The sequence below is a fragment of the Plodia interpunctella genome, chromosome Z (genome assembly GCF_027563975.2).
Source record: "Plodia interpunctella isolate USDA-ARS_2022_Savannah chromosome Z, ilPloInte3.2, whole genome shotgun sequence".
NCBI lineage: Eukaryota > Metazoa > Arthropoda > Insecta > Lepidoptera > Pyralidae > Plodia > Plodia interpunctella.
The window spans coordinates 2,804,510-2,824,339 of NC_071324.2; the positions used below are offsets into that span (position 1 = coordinate 2,804,510).

The 19,830-nt window shown below is 35.5% G+C and overlaps 1 protein-coding gene across 2 annotated transcripts in view; it reads right to left on the bottom strand.

Moving 5' to 3' along the window:
• Positions 1–5,389: 5,389 nt before the first annotated feature.
• The window catches only part of LOC128683067 (ecdysone-induced protein 78C-like), a 55,197-nt gene continuing 40,756 nt past the window's right edge, over positions 5,390–19,830 (bottom strand). For both annotated transcript variants that reach the window (XM_053768284.1, XM_053768283.2), the window contains 6 exons: positions 17,258–17,399; positions 16,308–16,571; positions 14,638–14,816; positions 12,577–12,690; positions 11,198–11,377; positions 5,390–10,849 (listed from right to left, as the gene is read on the bottom strand). In XM_053768284.1, the coding sequence (XP_053624259.1) occupies positions 10,601–10,849; positions 11,198–11,377; positions 12,577–12,690; positions 14,638–14,816; positions 16,308–16,571; positions 17,258–17,399 (1,128 nt within the window). In that variant the 3' untranslated portion in view covers positions 5,390–10,600. The remainder of the gene's footprint in view (positions 10,850–11,197; positions 11,378–12,576; positions 12,691–14,637; positions 14,817–16,307; positions 16,572–17,257; positions 17,400–19,830) is intronic.

The window sequence follows — 19,830 nt, forward strand, 5'->3', positions numbered from 1 at the left end:
TGGCGGGGCGCAACGTAACGGAGCAGTGAGGCCTCGCTTTAACGTGATACAATCGCCTTAAGTGGCTATATTCAGTCGCTTTAGTGATTCGCCTTTACTACACTCTCTTATATATGTGTTCAGGTCGAGAACTGAACTGTAGCAATTTTAGTTAAACATAGTGTTATTTCACAAATTTCGCATCGATTTAGCTATTATTTTATGTATTACTGTTTCATTTAGAAAATTTAGTTTTGACAGTGAAATTGTGCTTGATAAGTAATGTGAATCTGCGTTGATTTTGTTGACGCGTAGATAGGGGGGGTGGGCGTTGCTTAAAAATTAATGAAAAAAAGTATGTAAATTACATGCAAAAAAAAGAACGCTTACTCGGCCCTGTTTGTGATCTTAAATTGTGTATCACTTGAGCTTGGCTTGTGTTTTTTGTAAGTTCCCTCAGCTTACTTTCAACGGATTTATTTGAATGATATGTTCTCTTAGCCGTTAGGGTCGCCTGATTCACATGACAAAGTACTAAATATCACGATATCATTTAATGAATACCCACCCACAAGCATGTTAGAGTACATTTTTCGTACGCTGTGAGACCCGGGCTGTAATTTTTGAAATATTTAACTGAATATTGCGACGTATGAAAATAATTTGTCTTATTAGACATACATTTCACTGGAGTGCAATGAATTTCTTGCTTAAAATATATAAATGCAGTTGTTTACACCATAATCAAATACTCGATAATTGATCATAATTATTAATATATTAGTCATTTTCCGTAAGATTTTATTATACTATTGGCAATGCGGTCCATAACCAGAAGTTAAAAAAAATCGCAAATTTGAAAAATGTGACGTCAGAGTACTGACTGTCGTACAATCTTCATACAAATTTTTCATTTTGACATTTGGAAGAAAAAAAATGATTTAATTGCATGGTACAATATTGCACTCCAGTTTTATTGAACGGGCAGACAATGAAGACAACAAAATCACCGTATCTAAACGTAAAAATTACATAGAAAAAGGTACAGTAGAGCATGTCTAAACCACAATATTTTTCGTACCAGAAATGCTTGTTTTAGTTAGTAGTTAAAACATTAAATGTTAGGTTATGGCAGATAGTAATTCTATTTCTGTATACATTATTGATTATCACTACAAGCCGCTGAATTGTTCAATTTTACAGCATCAGCATTCCGTCCAAATTTTGTTACAGTGTAGATACCATTTCGAATGCAATTTACAAATTAAATTTATTTACATTTGATGATTACATCTAGTGATTTTCCGGGCGGGTAACATACTTATATACTGTAATTCTATGTTTATTGACTGTAAAGACAGATAGACAAGCATTTCTGATGACCATTCTGTTCTACTGTTTGTTTAATACGTGTAAAGGAAGAAATACTTAGGTCAATGAGCTTTCATTACAAGAAGTGAATGCAAAAATTTACTTATGAATTTGCATCGAACGGATGGTATTAGTTACGGGTTCCTACTTCATTTACTAATCTATGTGTACCCCATTTCTGTAGGTATTTAAATAAAGGCTGGTCTAGATTTTGCGTATGCAGGACGTATGCGAAAACGTGCGCGTGCGCATACCAGTGACGTTGATTGTATGGATGGATACGCAACGCGGCTAGTGTGTCGTTATAAAGTTGATACAAAGTTCTATATTGGTTAAATAATCTTGATATGTCATTTTATTTCTGTACATTGTATTTCTTATAATTAGTCTACGCCACTGACTCGTACAATTCTACCGCAATACCATTCCGTCCAAATTTTGTTGCTACCGTATAAATTCGACTGCGAAATTTCATTATTTTTATGATTGATGTATATTTCTCGGTATACCGCGGGAACTGTACTTTTTACACAATTATATAATTTTGTAAATATTTTGATTTGTAAATCCAAAATTGTTTACTCAATTTAGGATATACATATTGTCTTGAAAAATTTACTTCACGCTAAAAATACTGCGGTCAAAGTTTTATTTCAACTAAAATGCATTTGGATTGTTTGCCTTTATTTAAGTACCTAAACAAATAGAATATAGTTTTCTCATTACCACGTCACCACAGTTTATGACATTTTTCGGGACACTTGACGTCAGACGTTATAAACAGATAAACCTATTTTTCGAGTGCCCGTAAAAGTGTTAAGTCTGGTGTAATCAAAACGAGTAATTATCGAAGGGATTTAATTTTATAGTTCAAAAAAATTACAATTTTATTTAACTACATGGGTCCTATTATCCATTCGGTACTACTTGGAGCTATAAGTTCGAATCACTCCCTAATCTATTATTTTATTGTAGTTTCAGTGTTATAAATGGACAAGTGCCAAAATCATCAATTTTGCGACCCAAATCTTATTTAGGATCGTGTTATGAATATCTGGGATTTAAATATAAACATTATTTTAGTTTTAGCCCTTTTCCATTTATTGAACCGACACGGGACGGCACCATGCGATGAAAATGTGTAAAAATCGATTGAGTACTAATAGTCTTTAAATCAAACATTATTCGTTCTTAAACAATATAATCACTATCTTTTTGAAAAGTTAGGTAAGTATGTCAGTGTCATATTTGCTAATTTAACAAATTGTCGCCAATTGTCGAAAAGTCAGTGAATTTTCATGTCAGGTGTTGAGGACACAACTTGTGATTTATTTATTATTTAAATTTTGTGCCAATATATTCCGTGTCAAGTCCACTTTGGTCACTCAGCGGTAGATCTTGCCGGTAGCTTAAGTACAAAGATGTTTGTAGTGTAGTGCGGTGGTGGTCCCATAATTTTGTTTAGGCTTCTATATAGGACCTTAATTCGTTTCCATACGGTCTCATTTCTAATATACGTAATCACAAAGGAATATTCCTACACAGCAGTTAGAAACTAAGGTATGAAAATGTCCTAGTAATATTTTTGCACTACTATTATGCCTTCGCACAATACATGTCCTCACCGTATGCATCATAATGGCGATATATGATTTTAATCACAGTAACGCATATATCACATAGAAAGGTCGAATTGATGGTTATATCACAAGAAATAGTGTTTGTATACTCGGAGACAAAGTCGGATAGTAACAAAATATGTTTTTTTTTAATAATTGCCATCATGCTGTCACATTTATTTAGATATAATACTAGTAGCACTTGCATGCCAGCTGCCGGCACGTGTCGCTGTATACACATGCAAGTTACTGGTATGTCAAGTCAAAGCCAAGCTAACTGCCGCAATGCCAACTACTTGCCCGTTGTACTTGCATGTGTATGTTCGTCATTGTATTCGACATGAGCGACAGAGAGAGGAAGCAACGCGGGTCATTGTCCTTTTTCAGTCCGTCTGATGATCGATGTGTAGTACCATCATTATTTTGCACCGGGCTGCCTGAGTGCATGTGTCGTGCGAACGGCACGACATGCGGTACACTACCTATTATATTTCATTACGTAATTTTAAACTTGTACAAATCGACAACTCCTTTCCTATTTACGAGACAGTACAGACTTAGTTGTACCTACCTATTCGCGCTTAGTGTACTAATAAACGACTTTCATGTTGTATAATTTTTGATAGTTCTACATTTTATAATGTATTATGTCTCACGCCGGTAAGTTACTAATTGTTAATTTAGGTAAATTATTGCGGACCGCGCGGTTACACCCCGATTTATGGATTAAGCTTTAGACATGCAATTCTATCCGGATGTGATTTTTATGTATTTATAATGCTTTGTAAGATAACTATGGATACAGCAAATGAAATTCAGCACCGCACGGCCGCGCGGCCCATTAGTAATGTATTATGTAACTGTAAAATTATATCGCTGGATCTTGGCTGTAAGTCTAATGCAATGGCAAACATCCCTCGCAAACATATCACGGATTAAATAGTCATATTCGCACACGGATTTAGAAATAATGGCTTTCGCTATTGATAATTTCGATAGTCATTATACTTTGATTTCAAAGCATTTTTATTAATAGAATTGATAATTTTATTTCTTTCTTTTTTCAGTTATCTTACTTAATAAAGTTTTAATATATCAATGTACTATTTGGTGCTTTTACGGTTTTATATTTAAAACGAGCCGTTATTTCTAAATTCCGATTAGTTCGAGGTATTAAACTCAACCATAATTGGTTGCTACACAAAACTTATTCTTATGAATTGTTGCAATACGTGAAATAAAATTAAATATTCGATTGAGTGTATAATGTGCGCTGAAGTCTGATATGGCTGGTATTTTGTATTTTGCCACAGTATTTTCACCTTTCATACGAAACGGCTGCAGTACTGTAATCATCACTGCAGCCGTCTCTACTGTAATCATCGCGCAACGGCAAATGATTAATTTATGGGACATGTCTAGTCCCCCGACATTGTACATCTTGAGCATGGCATGGACTGCGAATTTCCAATTAATTCAGGAAAGGTCGTCGTAAATACTCGTCGTAACTGAACAATGCAAAGAGCAGTCAACAATACGAATTGTTGACTGCTCTTTGCATTGTTCAGTTACGACGAGTATATTCTGTGAAAATTATTTCACGTATTGTATGCAATTTAGCGCTGTCTATTGATAAAGATGAATTCGCTTAGCTTAGAAGACGTCGTCGTATAATTCATTATATCATAGCTATTTGCTTTGTTATTGTTATTGAAGATAAAATGAAAAATTATTTAATTTCTTATTGTAAGTTTTTGAAGTATTTTGTTTAATACTTATTGTTTCTTCCATGTGATTTAAGAAAGTGGCAATACAAATAAGCATTAAGTGATATTCCGTTTTATTTTATCTACCTTTTACCTTAGTTTAAGAATAATTACTAATAATTATTAATTGCTTTACCTAAATGCATCGAAATTCGGCCAGTAATTGAGTGATAAAAAATTTCGCACTTATGATAATAGTAGGGCAGTATAGAATAATTATATATAAATGCTTTGTTTTGAAGTCCTGTTTAGATGTCTAACGACATACTGTCATGGTTTGGATCATAGGTTTCTGAAAAAATAAATATATAACAGATTTTCTACGAACGTTATAAGATTAATATTATAAATACCCTAAGTGTTATTCCAGGTTATTATATTCTACCTGTGTACCAAATTTAATACGTCCAGTAGATTTTGCGTGAAAGTTACAAATAGAACATTGTTTATCGAGAAATGAAAGACACAGAAACTAAGGAGGGTGCATTTAGTCTATGGTCGCAGACACACGAGTTGTTAATCGTACTTTCTTTCGAGTGATAATACATAGTGCTTTACCTAAATGCATCGAAATTCGGCCAGTAATTGAGTGGTAAAATTTTTCGCATTTATGATAATAGTAGGGCAGTATAGGTCCTGTAAATGAAACACCAATAATTTTCTATTCGTGTATGTATTCCATTTATATTTTAAGTATTTACTTATCAATTTAGTACAGTGATATTCTAAAGCCATTAATATTTGATTCTATACGTAAATAGCTGTCTAATTAAAATAACGAGAAATATAAACAAAGAAAAATCAGAGGCCTTAGTGCGGGTTTGCTATTTAAAAAGGTGAGATTCAGCGAACCAATCAAATTGTGACGCAACGACAACCATATGTGAAATGTGATTGGTTCGCTGTGTCTTACTTCCAAGTGAAATCCAAACCCGCACTAAGCCCACAGAACAATATAGACTCGATAACAGAAATAAAACTACATTAACTTACATAATACAAAAACTAATGCAAGAAATAAAGGTTGTGTAGCAGAAGCCCACATCTGCAAAATGATAAAACAAAATCTTTGGTAAACTTTCGAAAAATGTCGCTCTCGCACCATGTACAATAACATTATTATAATATTTTTTAATTCTACAGATTTTTTCACATTTGTTCACTAAAATAAGCAGGTACATATTCCTGTGAACATTTTTAACTTACTTTCTGTGAAAATTTAATTCAACGCAAGCGACATTTTCAAAATATTTGTATCCGGCGACATAGTGATCAAATTGAAAAGTGTGACATTTTGCGATAGTGACCTTTTGCGCCACAACCGAGACAAATCCCGCGTATCACCCAAACCTGACATGCAGCATCCCGAAGGAATTCTGTATCGATCACAGTAAGATAAATGCCTTAAATTATTATTCTTATCCAGTTTTCTCAGAGATCTAGAAGTGTTTTCTCATTAAATATTCGCTGTTTGCTCAACATCTACCTATACACAGTGAACAGGCTCAATAAATAAAGGGAAACAAACGCTTTTGTGAGTAGCTTGTTTAATTGAATTTTATAAATTATTTATTTAAACGGGAGCAAGTACACAATTCCACGAACTTTGTTCTGTACCGATATTTATTTAACGAATTTATGGGTCACAGTATAGATGTCTTATCTTGAAGGTATCTTTCGAGAAAATTACAACTAAAGACAAGAAATTTTGCGACGAAGGTGCGGAATCACCAATATGGAAGGTTCAATCTGAACTTAGGTGGTGGTAGTCCAGTGGCTATGACTACTCATATACAATTGTCTTCATAGACCACAACTTGCTTCCGGTGAAGTAAAACATGAGGAAACCTGTGTACGTAGTGCGACTTTAATATTTACATCTCAACATCGAGTCGACTCGCAGTGAGACTCAGCTATCCAATCTATCTAAGCTATTGTATTGTCACACCGCAATGTGATTGGTTCGCTAGTGAGAAGTGAAATACAAAACCGCACTTCGCCTTCTGTTCTCTGGTATACTGATACTAGTGTAATACACACTACAAAACACACTGTGTATGCATCCATGCCTTTAGGCGACAAACAAAGTCGGTCATCAGTGTTATAGCAATAACACATTTAATACCGACTGCTTACAATATGAACACAAAATTGATGTATCTCGCTTATTCGCGCTGGATATTAATAGTTTTAAACCTATGTTAGTATATAATCCAAAACAATCATGCCATCGAATAATCAATAACAATCAAATAAAACGAACAACAATCAAAAAACTCCATTTGCAACTTTAACATCACTCCAGTCAGTTCACACTACAACATGCGGCCTCAAGCAAATAAAACTATTACAAAACCTCTGAACTAGCATTTGCGTAAAACACGTTACATAGTCTCTGTTTTATAACTGGCAAAAAGTAGCTTATGCAACTTTCCACCTCTCCAAGCTTCCAACTGCTTATATCCACTCGGAAAATCAAGTTAATTTCTAAAATCGGAAGTGTGGATATGTTCAATTTGGTATTTTACGTAATGAATGCTGACGTGTGGATATTAGAATATTAGTTTAACATTTACAACATAATACAATAAATGCAATATCATCAGTAATACAGTTGCTATTTGACCAAATAATGCCTATATTTAATGTTTCCGCCGTCAGTGTTGTTACGGTAAACCCCAAGTCTTGTTTACGCAATTCTTTTGTAAAGTGTTTTTGTTTTCATAAAATAAATACATTGTTATTTTTTAAATAGTAGAACATTCTCAATATCGCCAGAACATTACGTTTCACTAAGTATTTGTATGTACTCTATGTACTTTATAGGATTGATTTAGATGATTAGCTATGCTTTTCGAAAGAATTTTTTTAATACTGTTTTATTATTTAATTAAAAAAGATTCTTAAAATAAGGCTGCGAATAGAGCCGTATTTTTGAGAAACTTTTTTTATTCCAACAATATATTTATTTATTAATTTATGTAGTATCTACAAACATTGAGATCCAGTTCAAAATTATTTGTCTTCAATCATCATATTTATAATTTCGTTTTGTTACGTATTGAGACGTTATTTTGTTAATTTTACAAGTCTTCAAAGAAAACAAAAAAAGGGAGAGTTCCCTTTCTCGAAAAACAAACGAATTCAACTCACTGCAGCCAAAATTGAGCAAACCATAAAAAATCTTAAAGCTAAATGAGAAAATTTATATTGAAACATTTGTTGATATAAATTAATACCTAAGAAATTACGGCCTCATTCAATATTGGAATTGATCGAAACCCTTGCTCGTTTTCACTTTGCCATAGAAACATTTCATCTCGGCCAATCAATTCCTTAATGGCGATATGCGCCATTTTATAACCAAACAAATTAGAATAAAATTTAGATATAAAAGGTACATATTTGCACTATCCCAACGGTTATTACAGCTGTGTGTGCAATACAGTTATGTCATTCAGTCTGCTTTTTATTTCACCTCTCCAAAATATAAAATACTAAAAAATAAATGCTGAACGTAACGCTGAATTATACATATGGTTACAATAATACACTTAAAATTAAACATGCAACATTTACAGTCCACAAACAACTTAGCTTCTACAAATGCATAAACTTATCAAACGTAGCACTAACTCTATTACGTGTTTTTGAGCTACCACTGTTCGTATTACGTATATTTTGAGAGATATTTTGACAATGTTGCACAATGAAATTGATCGTATTTTCCATTCATCACATTTATTATTATATAACTTAGGCCATTCACGTTACCTGCTATAGGTTTTTACCTCTATATACGACACGATCTTTGCCTTGTCTTTTATTTAATTTATGAAACAGATATGCATAAATAAAATTGAACTGTCTGTTTGTAATTTTAAAATAGTCTGATTAATAAAATGATCTGCATCAATTAACGGATCGGATTTTGGGGTAATTATATTAGTTTAGGTTTTTTTTTCATGTAATACACATAATTGAAACGGTGGTGGTGTAATGGTTAAAACGACCGCTGTTCGAATCCTACTCGTGCCACTTGAGTTTGTATATATAACTACTAGGAGTCAGATTTACCAATCTGGTTTCCTGTGAAGGAAATCATCGTGAGGAAACCTGGTGAAGTGCGGGTTTGCATGAACTTCTCACCATCGAATCGATTCGAAGGGAGACTCAGCGAACCAATCACATTGCACCTTTGTGACGCAACGAAAACCACAGTAATGTCTGTGCACACTGTTGATTATTAACTTGTGTGTGAAATGGAATAGATAATGGCAACCTACTCTATTAATGAAGTACAGATCGCGCCAAAGTTCTAGTTCGCTCTGAAGTCGAGGCGAGTCGCGTCGCAGTAGCTCAAAACCGACTGTACACCTGCGCGAAGCAACTTCAGAGCGAACTAGATGTTTGGCGCGATCTGTACTATGAAGGGAGAGTACAAAGAATCATGTAAACTTTTGTCAGTTTCGTTAAAATGTTAGTTATGTCCTAGGAAGATATAGTTCCTTACATTATATAATACTGTCACGATTTGATGTCATACTTTAATAATAACAGTTTAGATAAACGTTCTGTTAATTATCTCAAAATATGTTATTTTTACTTTAATTAATAAACAATAATATTAAGTACTAGATTTTACCCGGGGTTTCGCTCCCGTGGGAATTTTGAGATAAATATAGCTTATAGCAATCTTCGATTATGTACCTATCTAATGGTGAAATAATGTTTGAAATCGGTTCGGTAGTTTCGAAGATTAAGTACACGCCTCAAACATACAAACTCACAAACGCTTACCTTATTTATAATAATATATATATAGATTAAACATTTCAGTTCTGTAATAGAGCTTCGTCAAATTTATCAGATATGAATGCCAATAAGATAATAAATATAATCCCGATCCCGTCAGTTTTGTTACATGTTTGAGTTGGGCAACTCATTTCAGTTTTGCCACATTTGTTAAATTGTTAGTAGGTACTTAACTGTTGATTTTGTCAGGTCTGTAAATCTCGTTAGATTATGTTAAGCTGTCGAGAGTGCAAATCAAAAGAATTCATGTTAAAAGATTTTCACATTTTACTTTTCGTTTCAGCCTCGTCTATAGTTTCTGGAACAAATACGAGAATAACAACGACGTAAATTGAACAGACAATTCGATTTTATTCTTAGGTACCTACTATAATATTTATATGAACATCGATATGCCCGAGTAGGTAGATGTTATATTATAATATCATGTAATGTAGTGGCCAGATCATGACGTGTGTTGGTTGCCCTGAGCTGACGAGGCAGCCGCTCGAGGCAGGAACGTGCCTCGCCCGAGGCAACCACTTGCGCTTCAGCTTGATGCTCGGGATGCCATACTTCTCAGTCCCCGATTGACTCGTTTACAGATATTTCATTGTCAAGTTGACAGATTCTTAAAATGGACAGTCCGGAGCTATTATGAAAACATACAGTACCTACCTACCTAAATTAATACCTATTGTGACAGTGTTACTTAGAAATTAGATTGAAGTCCTACTATGACTGTAAGAAGCTTCAAAGATTTTAAGTTACACGTAGAGAAAACTGATAAATTCCTTCAAATCAATATCACATACAATTTTAGAAGAAACATGCGTTTTTTGTAACGCTTACATTTACCTATCACAAATTCACCCCATCAGTTTTTTCTAGATGCCTCCAAAAAATCAGTTGTCATTGAACATTTTTCGTACCGAGAAATGATTGACATAAGATTTAGGGACGACCAATTAGAACTTAAAATATTAGTGTCTTTAAATAGTACGGCATAGCACCGAAAAGCAGTCTCGAAGAGACTGGATTGGAAATAAGAATAGTTCATAGGCAGAAAGATCAATTTGAAGTTCCGGCGTGAGATGGTTCGCCGTAGCGTTCGGGGTCATTGCCCTCATCTTCCTCCGACTTGGGGATATCGAATATCTCGGAAAATAGCGCCGGTAGCACGAGACGTGGCCAGTGTTCTCGGCACCACCGTAGTAGTTCATTATGGCGAAGACCTAGTGCGCGCACCTCTTGCATAGCACTAGTGAAAACATTCACTCGTGCGATAGCATCGGCTTGGCTTGCGTTGGTCATTGCTTGCTGTAAACAAAAAGAAAATTCACCTTTGAAACAACTCAAAATATCAACGAGATAAATAAAATTGAAGTTTTTACATTTTATAATCGACAAACTAAAATTTATGTAACTCAAGTGCGCGAGGCGACTGAACAACAAAAATGCTGACCGGAGAAAAAACATTTTTAGTTAGGTAACCCAAAGAAATTCAGTTCAAGAAGAAAATAAATGTAAACATTATAATAGCCAAATTAATTTCAAAACAATGCCGTCTTTTGTTTGCCTCTTTCTTGAAACTTTCCATTGGCCAGAACACAAACACGAGCTAATAAAACAAAGAAGAGCATAACAATAAGAAATGGCAGTCCTTACGTGGTATTGAAAGGCCTCTGCGACGGAGCAGTGCATGTTGTTGACGAGCTCCGGGTCGGCCAGGCTGGGGCGCTGGGGGCACAACAAGAGTGTGCCCGTGAACATTGCCATTTCCTCTTCAGACACCTTCAGTCTGAGCAGCGTGCGTACGTAACGCAGCATCCCGGTAGCAAAGGCCGGCTGGAAAAATTGCATGTCATGAACCTAAATGTAACAGCGTGACCCTGAATCATCAGGTCATCAGCTGAATTTTCACCTGATTGCCCTTCCTCTTGATATGGCAAACATACTTGTGCTTATTGTTAAACTTAATTAGTTTGAGAGAGTATCGAGGTTAACCCAAAATCAGTACCGATTTGAATTCGATTGATATTCGATTTGAAAACTCATATACCTACTTATTAATTGTCGATAAATACTTATTTCGCAATTTTCAAAAACTTGTAAACTATGTAAATACGAAATGATAGCAATGCACAACAGGCACTCCACAGACACTAATTTTCTCTTTTGTATCGATAAGTTGGGAACAGTGAAGTTTCCACAATCGATTAAGACTCATGGTTTCGATTGAATTCTTGTTTATCGCGACGCTATTTTATGGTTGAAAATTAAAGGCATATTGAATTATTGTTTTGTCTTAACTTGATTAATGTTTTGTCTATGACATTCAGTCTATCGTTTCTATTGGACATTTTGTTCAATAGCCATTAAACTCGTTAAACAATTGATTTCAAAACATTGCGAACTAGAAAATGAATTTATAAATAAAATACTAGAAACAAGAGCTAGTAACAATAATTGAACTACAATAAGGAACCTTTATGTTCATTTTCAAGGAACACGTCCGCTACAAAAGTAACTTCGAAGAGAAAAATTAGTTCGGAATTGTACTAGTAGTTGGCAGGCACGCCGGCTGCTCAATACCGAGGGCACTAATCCACAATCGTGAGCAAATTCTTCTCCAAGTCGGTGATAATTAATTTAAGTGTTCAATAAAACTATTTTCTAAAGTCTGAAAGCTTTGTGGATCTTGTGAAGACTTCGGTAGTTTGAGTTTATTGTAAACTAGCTGCGCACCGGAGCTTCGCTCCAGTGAGAATTCCGGGATAAAAAGTACCCTATGTGTTATTTCAGGATATATTCTCTCCGTATACCAAATTTCATAACAATGCAGTAGATATCGCGTGAAAGAGTAACAACATGCATGCATTCTCACAAACTTTAGCATTTATAATAGTAGGATAAATACAATTTATTAATCCAATCCGATTTGCGAATTTGTTTTATTAGTTGTTACACTAGATTTCATTAGCTACGCTAGGAATCGACCCCAGGAATCAATCAAACAAGGCAAACACTGTCAAATAGCTACTTACATCGTATACAATTCCGAGTTGTGTGTGTGAGAGAGCGGTTCCGTCGTCAAAAACTATGGCCTCGGGCGAGGAAAGCCGGGAGGCGCGAGTCAGCCATACTTCGAAGAAGCCCAGCTGTGAACAGAACAGGAATTGACAGGCTCCAATACTTCACATCTAGCGAGTGGACTGTTAGACAGTGCCTTGGATAGACCAAATGTGTCGCAAGCATTATTGTGGTGAAGGAATAGCAATCGCCGCGTTCGCAAAGAGCTGATCTCGCTTAGCTGTTATAAAGTCTAAAGATGTTTTCGTAATAATTTAATACTAGGTTTCAAGTAAAAGCATAATCTAATTGTATAATATCCGTGCAAGGGTAGTTATTTACGTATAATATCCCTCTTTTACATAAACAAAGTTAAGATCTTCATTTGTCCATTTATAATTTGCGATTGACTGAACATTGTTAACTTTTGTTATAAAATAGAAGTATATTGAATAATAAATGTATTGAATCTTTACTGAGAAAATCACAAGAATTTGTTATTATCGCTTCCACCAACAACAACTTTGCTTTGTTATCTCCCTTTTCGCAATATTTTTTTACTTTTTATTTGTATAATTGCTTGAACGTATTTCCGTTTCCGTGACGGAGCGACTGTAAACAGGAAACGTATTGTTATCGATATCCTTACTTACTATTTAATAAAAATATCTTTCGGGAGATATCAATTTACGTAAAAATATTTGTATTTATTGCATTACCTTCTTCGAATATTAAAAAAAATACATTTTCTGCCTCTCTCCAGGAGAGAGACAGGACTGAATAATATTTCCCAATTAAGTTATATAACTAAAAGCTAAAAATATTTAGTAAAAATGATCATTAGCTGCTAAGGAATATTTTTACTAAATAATTTATTTTTTGTTCTCTTTTAGTTATGTAACTTAATTGTAAAATATCATTACGTCGCAAAATTTAAAATTAGCATAATGTATGCCTTGTTAAGTATAGATTTAACTAGGCATACATTATGTTAATTTTAAATCCAGTTTACATAGAATATATAAAATCGCAGAGACGGATCGTCAAAGAGAATTAGGTCAAAAAGAAATAAACAGCTAAATCCTTGGATTACAATTACGAATAATGAACTCAAATAACGGCATTCGTGACAATGTTCTAACAACTAAGGACGCCGGAAACCGTGCGAAGTGAAGAAGAACGAGGAAAGTGGATTCTGGGTCACAACGCCGAGGAAGCAACCTGTACTTACACGATTGGAGCATAAATTAGTTTGGTCAGCCAAAAAGTTTTCTGGATGTCGATTCTGTCAAAAACAATGCTAATTTCACCTTTATGTACTATTGAAAATCCATTGAGGCACGATCAAAGCGTTAGAGCATAATCGACTCAAGAATTAAATTAACAAAGTGAATTTAAGGATAATTGCAGTTACAAAACAAAATGCTACCGGAGCAGAATACAATTGTGCCCAATGTCACAATACAGAACAAAGTGCAGTGGAATAGTTAAGTCAATGATTGATTATATCAAAGAGTGATACGCGCTGTGGACGGGAATTGACATGATAACTATCAAAAGACATTTATGGATGATTGAATACAAGAATTTCCCTGACCTTGATACAATCAGCTGGAGTAGACTGGCAAACGTAAGGGGTTTGACAGGTTAGGGGCGGGTTTGTTCCCGAAGTTCCATACGAATTTGAAAAATCCTATGTAACAATTATTTAGAGTTATTTTGAAGTACCTAACGTAGCATACTCAAGATGCCCTGAGCCGTTGTCCTCAGGCATTTAATAACTGTAGGATCCTTAACATATTCTGAGTTTACAGCGGGATAAAAGGTAATAATATAATGGCTTCAAAAAAAAAGAAGGCTGTACCTCGCTCGACAATTATAGTAAACTTTGTAACTAAGTATTTATTTTATTTCGTTGACATAGATGAATTTACTCTTAGTTTTTGTTCCCAAAAAAGTCAAATTTAAACCCATCTACCTACTTGCGATATCGCCGGGATTTTTGGGAAAAGAACAGTCAACCGAAGTTCACTGACCTTGATCAAAATGAGTTGGTCGTCCTGTGGCAGGGTGTGGAAGCCGGGCAGTCGCTTCGCGAACTCCACCACTTGTTGGACGGCAGGCGTCATGCGCAGTGCCACGTTGTACCAGAGTATGGACCGCACGTCTGTCACGCGGTCCGTGGTCGAGCTGGCCGCTTCTTCTCCACCGCTACCTTCACGGTGCAAATTGCCATCATCAGTAGGTGCTACTAGTGTGGAGTGTGCTGCCGCCTAGATTACGACCATTCCATGTCCACTCTCAGGGATGTCGTACGGCAACTGGTAGCCTAGACAGTTTATAGGCAATGGCATTCCCGAGGAGGGTTGACGTCAGGCAGGCGACTAGTTGTAAATACACGATCGAATCGAATCTCCAAATTTTAAGATTTCTGACTCCGGGCTTCGCGCCATCACAGCTCCGAACGGAACGGATAGCTTGCGAGACGAGAGAGATACGTGCTACTATTGTATGTTAAGCGGTGTCGGAACTGGTGGTAAGGCCGCCGGACAAGCATGTATCGAATAAAAAAATCATTTATTCAAAGCATAAAGTTATTACCTATACTCATAATTACTTTAGTTAAAGAGTAGGTATGAGGCAACATAAAAGAAACAATCGCATAATAATTACAATTATTTCTTCGTAATCCCTTAAACAAATAGTGATGATATTTGTTACTATCTTAAAATGTGTCGTTGCAAACACCTAACTATAGTTTATAGGCCAGCAACTGCATAATAGTTGAAAGATGACGCGCCTACTCTCAAACAAGCCGACATCCGACAGTCAAAAGTGGGCCAATTCTATCTACGAGTGAATGGGATTTAGGTACCTACGCACGCCCAAGTGTTGCGATTCTTCTAGAACCTTTATATACCTAAATAGGTATATAAAAGTTCTAGGGGGATCTAAGTATAGTGCAGCGCAATAAGGTTTTACCTTTATATATTTCTACCCTTTGTGATTGTTTTCTGAGAAGCTGTTTCTGCAATTTAGCATACCTATAACGATTTGAAAATTAAGTATTTCTAATAGGCTATTATTTTAAAAGACGCCTCTTTTAAACACTTAAAAATAATAGCCGTAATATAAAAAAGACAAAATCTAAATTGAAAAACTGGGAGTCGTGCTTTTTTGGACTTACAACATGCATGCTTCCTTAGAACAAACTTATTGCCATTCTCATGCACTTATAACTATCAGTCACAGTGAGAAATTTCGAATCGAGTCGCTCTGGTAGTTCCAGAGATATGCATGTTAGACAAGTTTACACATTCTTCTAATAATAATATTTTTATTAGGCTAACATTTATTGCGAAAAACGCGGTCGTAGTCGCGGGCGGAAACCCGTCCGCTGCCGTCTTCGCTTAGCCATAGACTGAGAATTATATAATTTATTTTTAGTCTTCATCAAAATTATACTTGCATTTAATTTTTGAATACTATTTATTATATCTTTATAAATGACTGTAAAGAAAAGGTAATTCGATCAAATTTTTCAGCGAACGGCTTAAATTTCAACGTCGTTACAAACATGCCTCATTCAGTGTTTTCACTCAGATAAACTTCGTTCAACCGACGAGGCGTACGGCCATCATCTAGAAAACTGTTAAATTCAAAGTTCAGATGCGCGGTTACTTGAAAATTTAAAAGTTAAGCCTACCTTCATTATCTGAGTCTTCAACTTTGAGCACGATGGTGTGATGTTGCAAGGTGCGCCTGAGTTCCTCTGTGTATGTGTTGTTACTGAGGTGGGCAGCCGTGATAGCCTTTGCCAGCTCCTTGCTGACGTGGTGGAGGTTCTCCGGGTCCACTTCTTCTAGCTCCGGGGCCGCCGGAGCTGCCGCGGCGGTCCTCGGCAGCTCCTGCATGCTTTCTTGATTGTTTGCTTCTCTGGGCCGCTTAGGAACACGGCCGTATCTCACCGCTGGTGAGGGACACCTCATTATTAGTTACAATTGGCAGAATGCACCAACGAATTGGGTCGATGCAAGTAACAGACTGACTGCATAAATCGAACACAGGGCTTGACTATTCAATTGGAAAATAGGTGTGACCGTATATTACATTCGGGCATTGATCTATCATGCGTCTTATTAGTGATGCGTATGCAATATGCAATGGAGCGGGTAGGGATCCTTCACCTGTGGCGTAACGGCAGACGCACTACAGTTTCTTCGATGATTCTCCCGTCTTGTTGGGAGACTTTCATGGGTCGGAGAACAGGTTCTTTTCGTCTCCACTTTTTCATTCATTCTTATAACCACAGCTTAAACTATAAGATAATATGCTTAAACTATATTAATTGTTTTCAATTATATAAAAAAATTATAAAGGTATATTCAGTTATTTTAAACAATCTTCTAATCAAATGGTCCCAAATTCGAAACCGTGAAGCCCACCGATGGGTCGGTTTAACGACTGCTGAAATAAAGGTCTTAACCCAAGTCTGAAGCACGGTTTCCATGCTCGAGATAAAATATATTTTTCGTCACCCATCCCACAACCGTCAACTGGGTTATTTATTGCTTTACGCACACTATTGGAAGTCAAGCGCGCAAACCACAGTGCCACTGAGCTTCAACAACTGAACAAATTTAAAATGGTACTCACAGTCACGGCTCATGCCGACGGCGAGACACTTTTTGAACCGGCAGAATTGGCAGCGGTTCCTGTTGAGCCTGATGACCAGGCACTTCCCGTCGCGGAGGCACCTGTACTCGATCTGCTTTTGGATGCTCCGGCGGAAGAAACCCTGGAAAATACACATAAGTAAAAAAACGGCCAACTATAAAAGCGACAAAAAATATGCTGGATTGATGCCGTTAAATATGATATGCGTGCCTATAGTCTGACAACTAGGGATGCCAACGACCGAAGTGAAGACGAAAATATACTTAGGGGTCACTGGGCTCCGATCCAACCCTAAAGGTTTGGGAAGTTACCGGGCAAGCAAGCGCCCAGATTCGAGAGAGAACCTAATGCTTAACGCCTAAAACCTAAAAAGATACCTCATTATGAATGAATAATAATGAAAAATAAAAATATATCCACTTGTATGTTAATCAATTCAAATGAAACCTAAATTAATTTGATTTTCAAACTTCGAACGTGCCCGAACTCGTCAAGAAATGAAATTCTGCAAGTACAATAACCAAAACTTTCAGCAATTCCGCAACTATATCACGTGTAGGTTATTTTAATGAACCATGAAGACACGTGACTCAACTAACATATTCGAGGTTATATATGTTTAGAGGTACAGTATCAAGTTATCCTTTACGGGGGAAACAAAGCCGAGGGTAAACGGAAACTCAAAGAATTTATTAGTGGAGTTTAAATTCTGAAGTAGCGAAAGCTTGCTTCACAGTCATTTGGGCTTTTTTTTCGAACACGTTAATTTGTTGGTTGTGTTAAGAAGTAACATTAGTCGTCGGGGTAAACGTAACATTAGACCAGCCCCCGAAGGCCTGACTTACTGTGTAGAAACGGATCACCGCTTCACTGTCATTAGTTATTAGCACTTCCCTTGATATACTTTTACAATATGCGCATGAAAAGAAAAAGCTTTGAAGCAGATTCCTTTGGGGTAGGAGAAATGTAACATCAGTGCCACATTTAAATGGAAGCTAATTTGATTGACGGACATAAAAGGCGAGCGAGTAAACTTCAAAAAGAAATTTAGAAAATACTTTCATAGGATATTCATAAAATTTTTCCTAAATTGACAAGTCAGGAATCAGCTTGTACCGACTACAAATTATGATTATAATAACCTACCATTATAATTTATCGTACTAATTATGAAAATCGACATTTAAATAGATAATTTAAAAATTGCATTAGAAAAGGTTAGAAAGCAAACAATTCCCATACGAGGTACAGGTCCCGAACGCAAAGATGGTGGCTGTATCAGAAATCGAATTTATGACTTTCAACGGTCATTCCTACTTTTAAATTCTAATTCTAATCAAGTTTATTTAGCTTTGTAACATATTTAATGACAAATTGAAATCAAGGTTTTTAATATCAGTGAAGAGACAAAATAAATATTCAATGGGATTTTTATAATTGAAAATTTGGAACACGTTCACAGCGTTCAGTAATTACAGCTAGTGTCATAAAAAAGCGGGCTTGTATAGCCTGCTTTTGTAATTACTGAACTAACAATACCTAGTTCTGTTTTTTTTTTAAATTTACTTCTCACCTTTGATTGGAAAGTACCTTAGTAGGTAGGTACTATGAGTTTTCTGCGAACTAGGATGATACCTATTTCGCTTCTTCAGATGATATTCAGATCAAACATTCTACCTACATTCCAAGTATGAAAAATTAAAAAGTCGTTTTTTATTTCTGATAGGCTCAAACCATGTGCACGCGCACATGTAAAAAAAATCTTCCTTTTCTCAAAATAGAACAATGATCATAATATAAAGTGAATAGAAATAACAAAATACAAAGAGAATTTAATAGCAAAAAAATTTAATAAAAAAAACTAATTCAATTCAATAAAACAAACTAACCTATGTATCGAAAATGTGTTCCTATTAATTAATACTAAGTACAAAATAATTCGGTACTTACGAATAAATAGGTTCCGCAACGCCTGCACTAATTGCTCTTAGTATTGGATATTTTCTAGAAGTTTCCGCATTTTTACAGAACACTACTGTCATCTCGACACAAGCTTTGTCAATATGACCGCGGCTGTGAAGTGGCTTTTCTAATGATCAGACCCCTAAGAGGTTTGTCCTACCGCCATTATTTTTTCTCCAACCGAGTTTCACTGTCACACAAATATTATCACTGTGAATTGCAAATATTGTATGATATCGACTAATGAACTATGGCACACATTTACATTTAGCTTATGAACTAAACAAATATTGGATTAGCATGTAATATGACACCGTGTAATGTGAATGAAATTTTTGCGATGTTCCCATTTTTTCTTTCCCGTCCATTCTTGTACATGTGTGTAGAAATTGCTTTCGCAAGGTATTGATAATTTGCTTTGTCTAAACGTTTTTGCACGATTTTTTAGGCTTGAAGCAAATATAGGGTGTTATTTTATGTTTATGTATCGGTATTTCTGTATGTTATCGTTCAAACTATCGTGTAAGTTTACATTAAACTTTATTATTAATTATACGTAAGTATAATTTTAAACGCCTCGGTAGGAATTT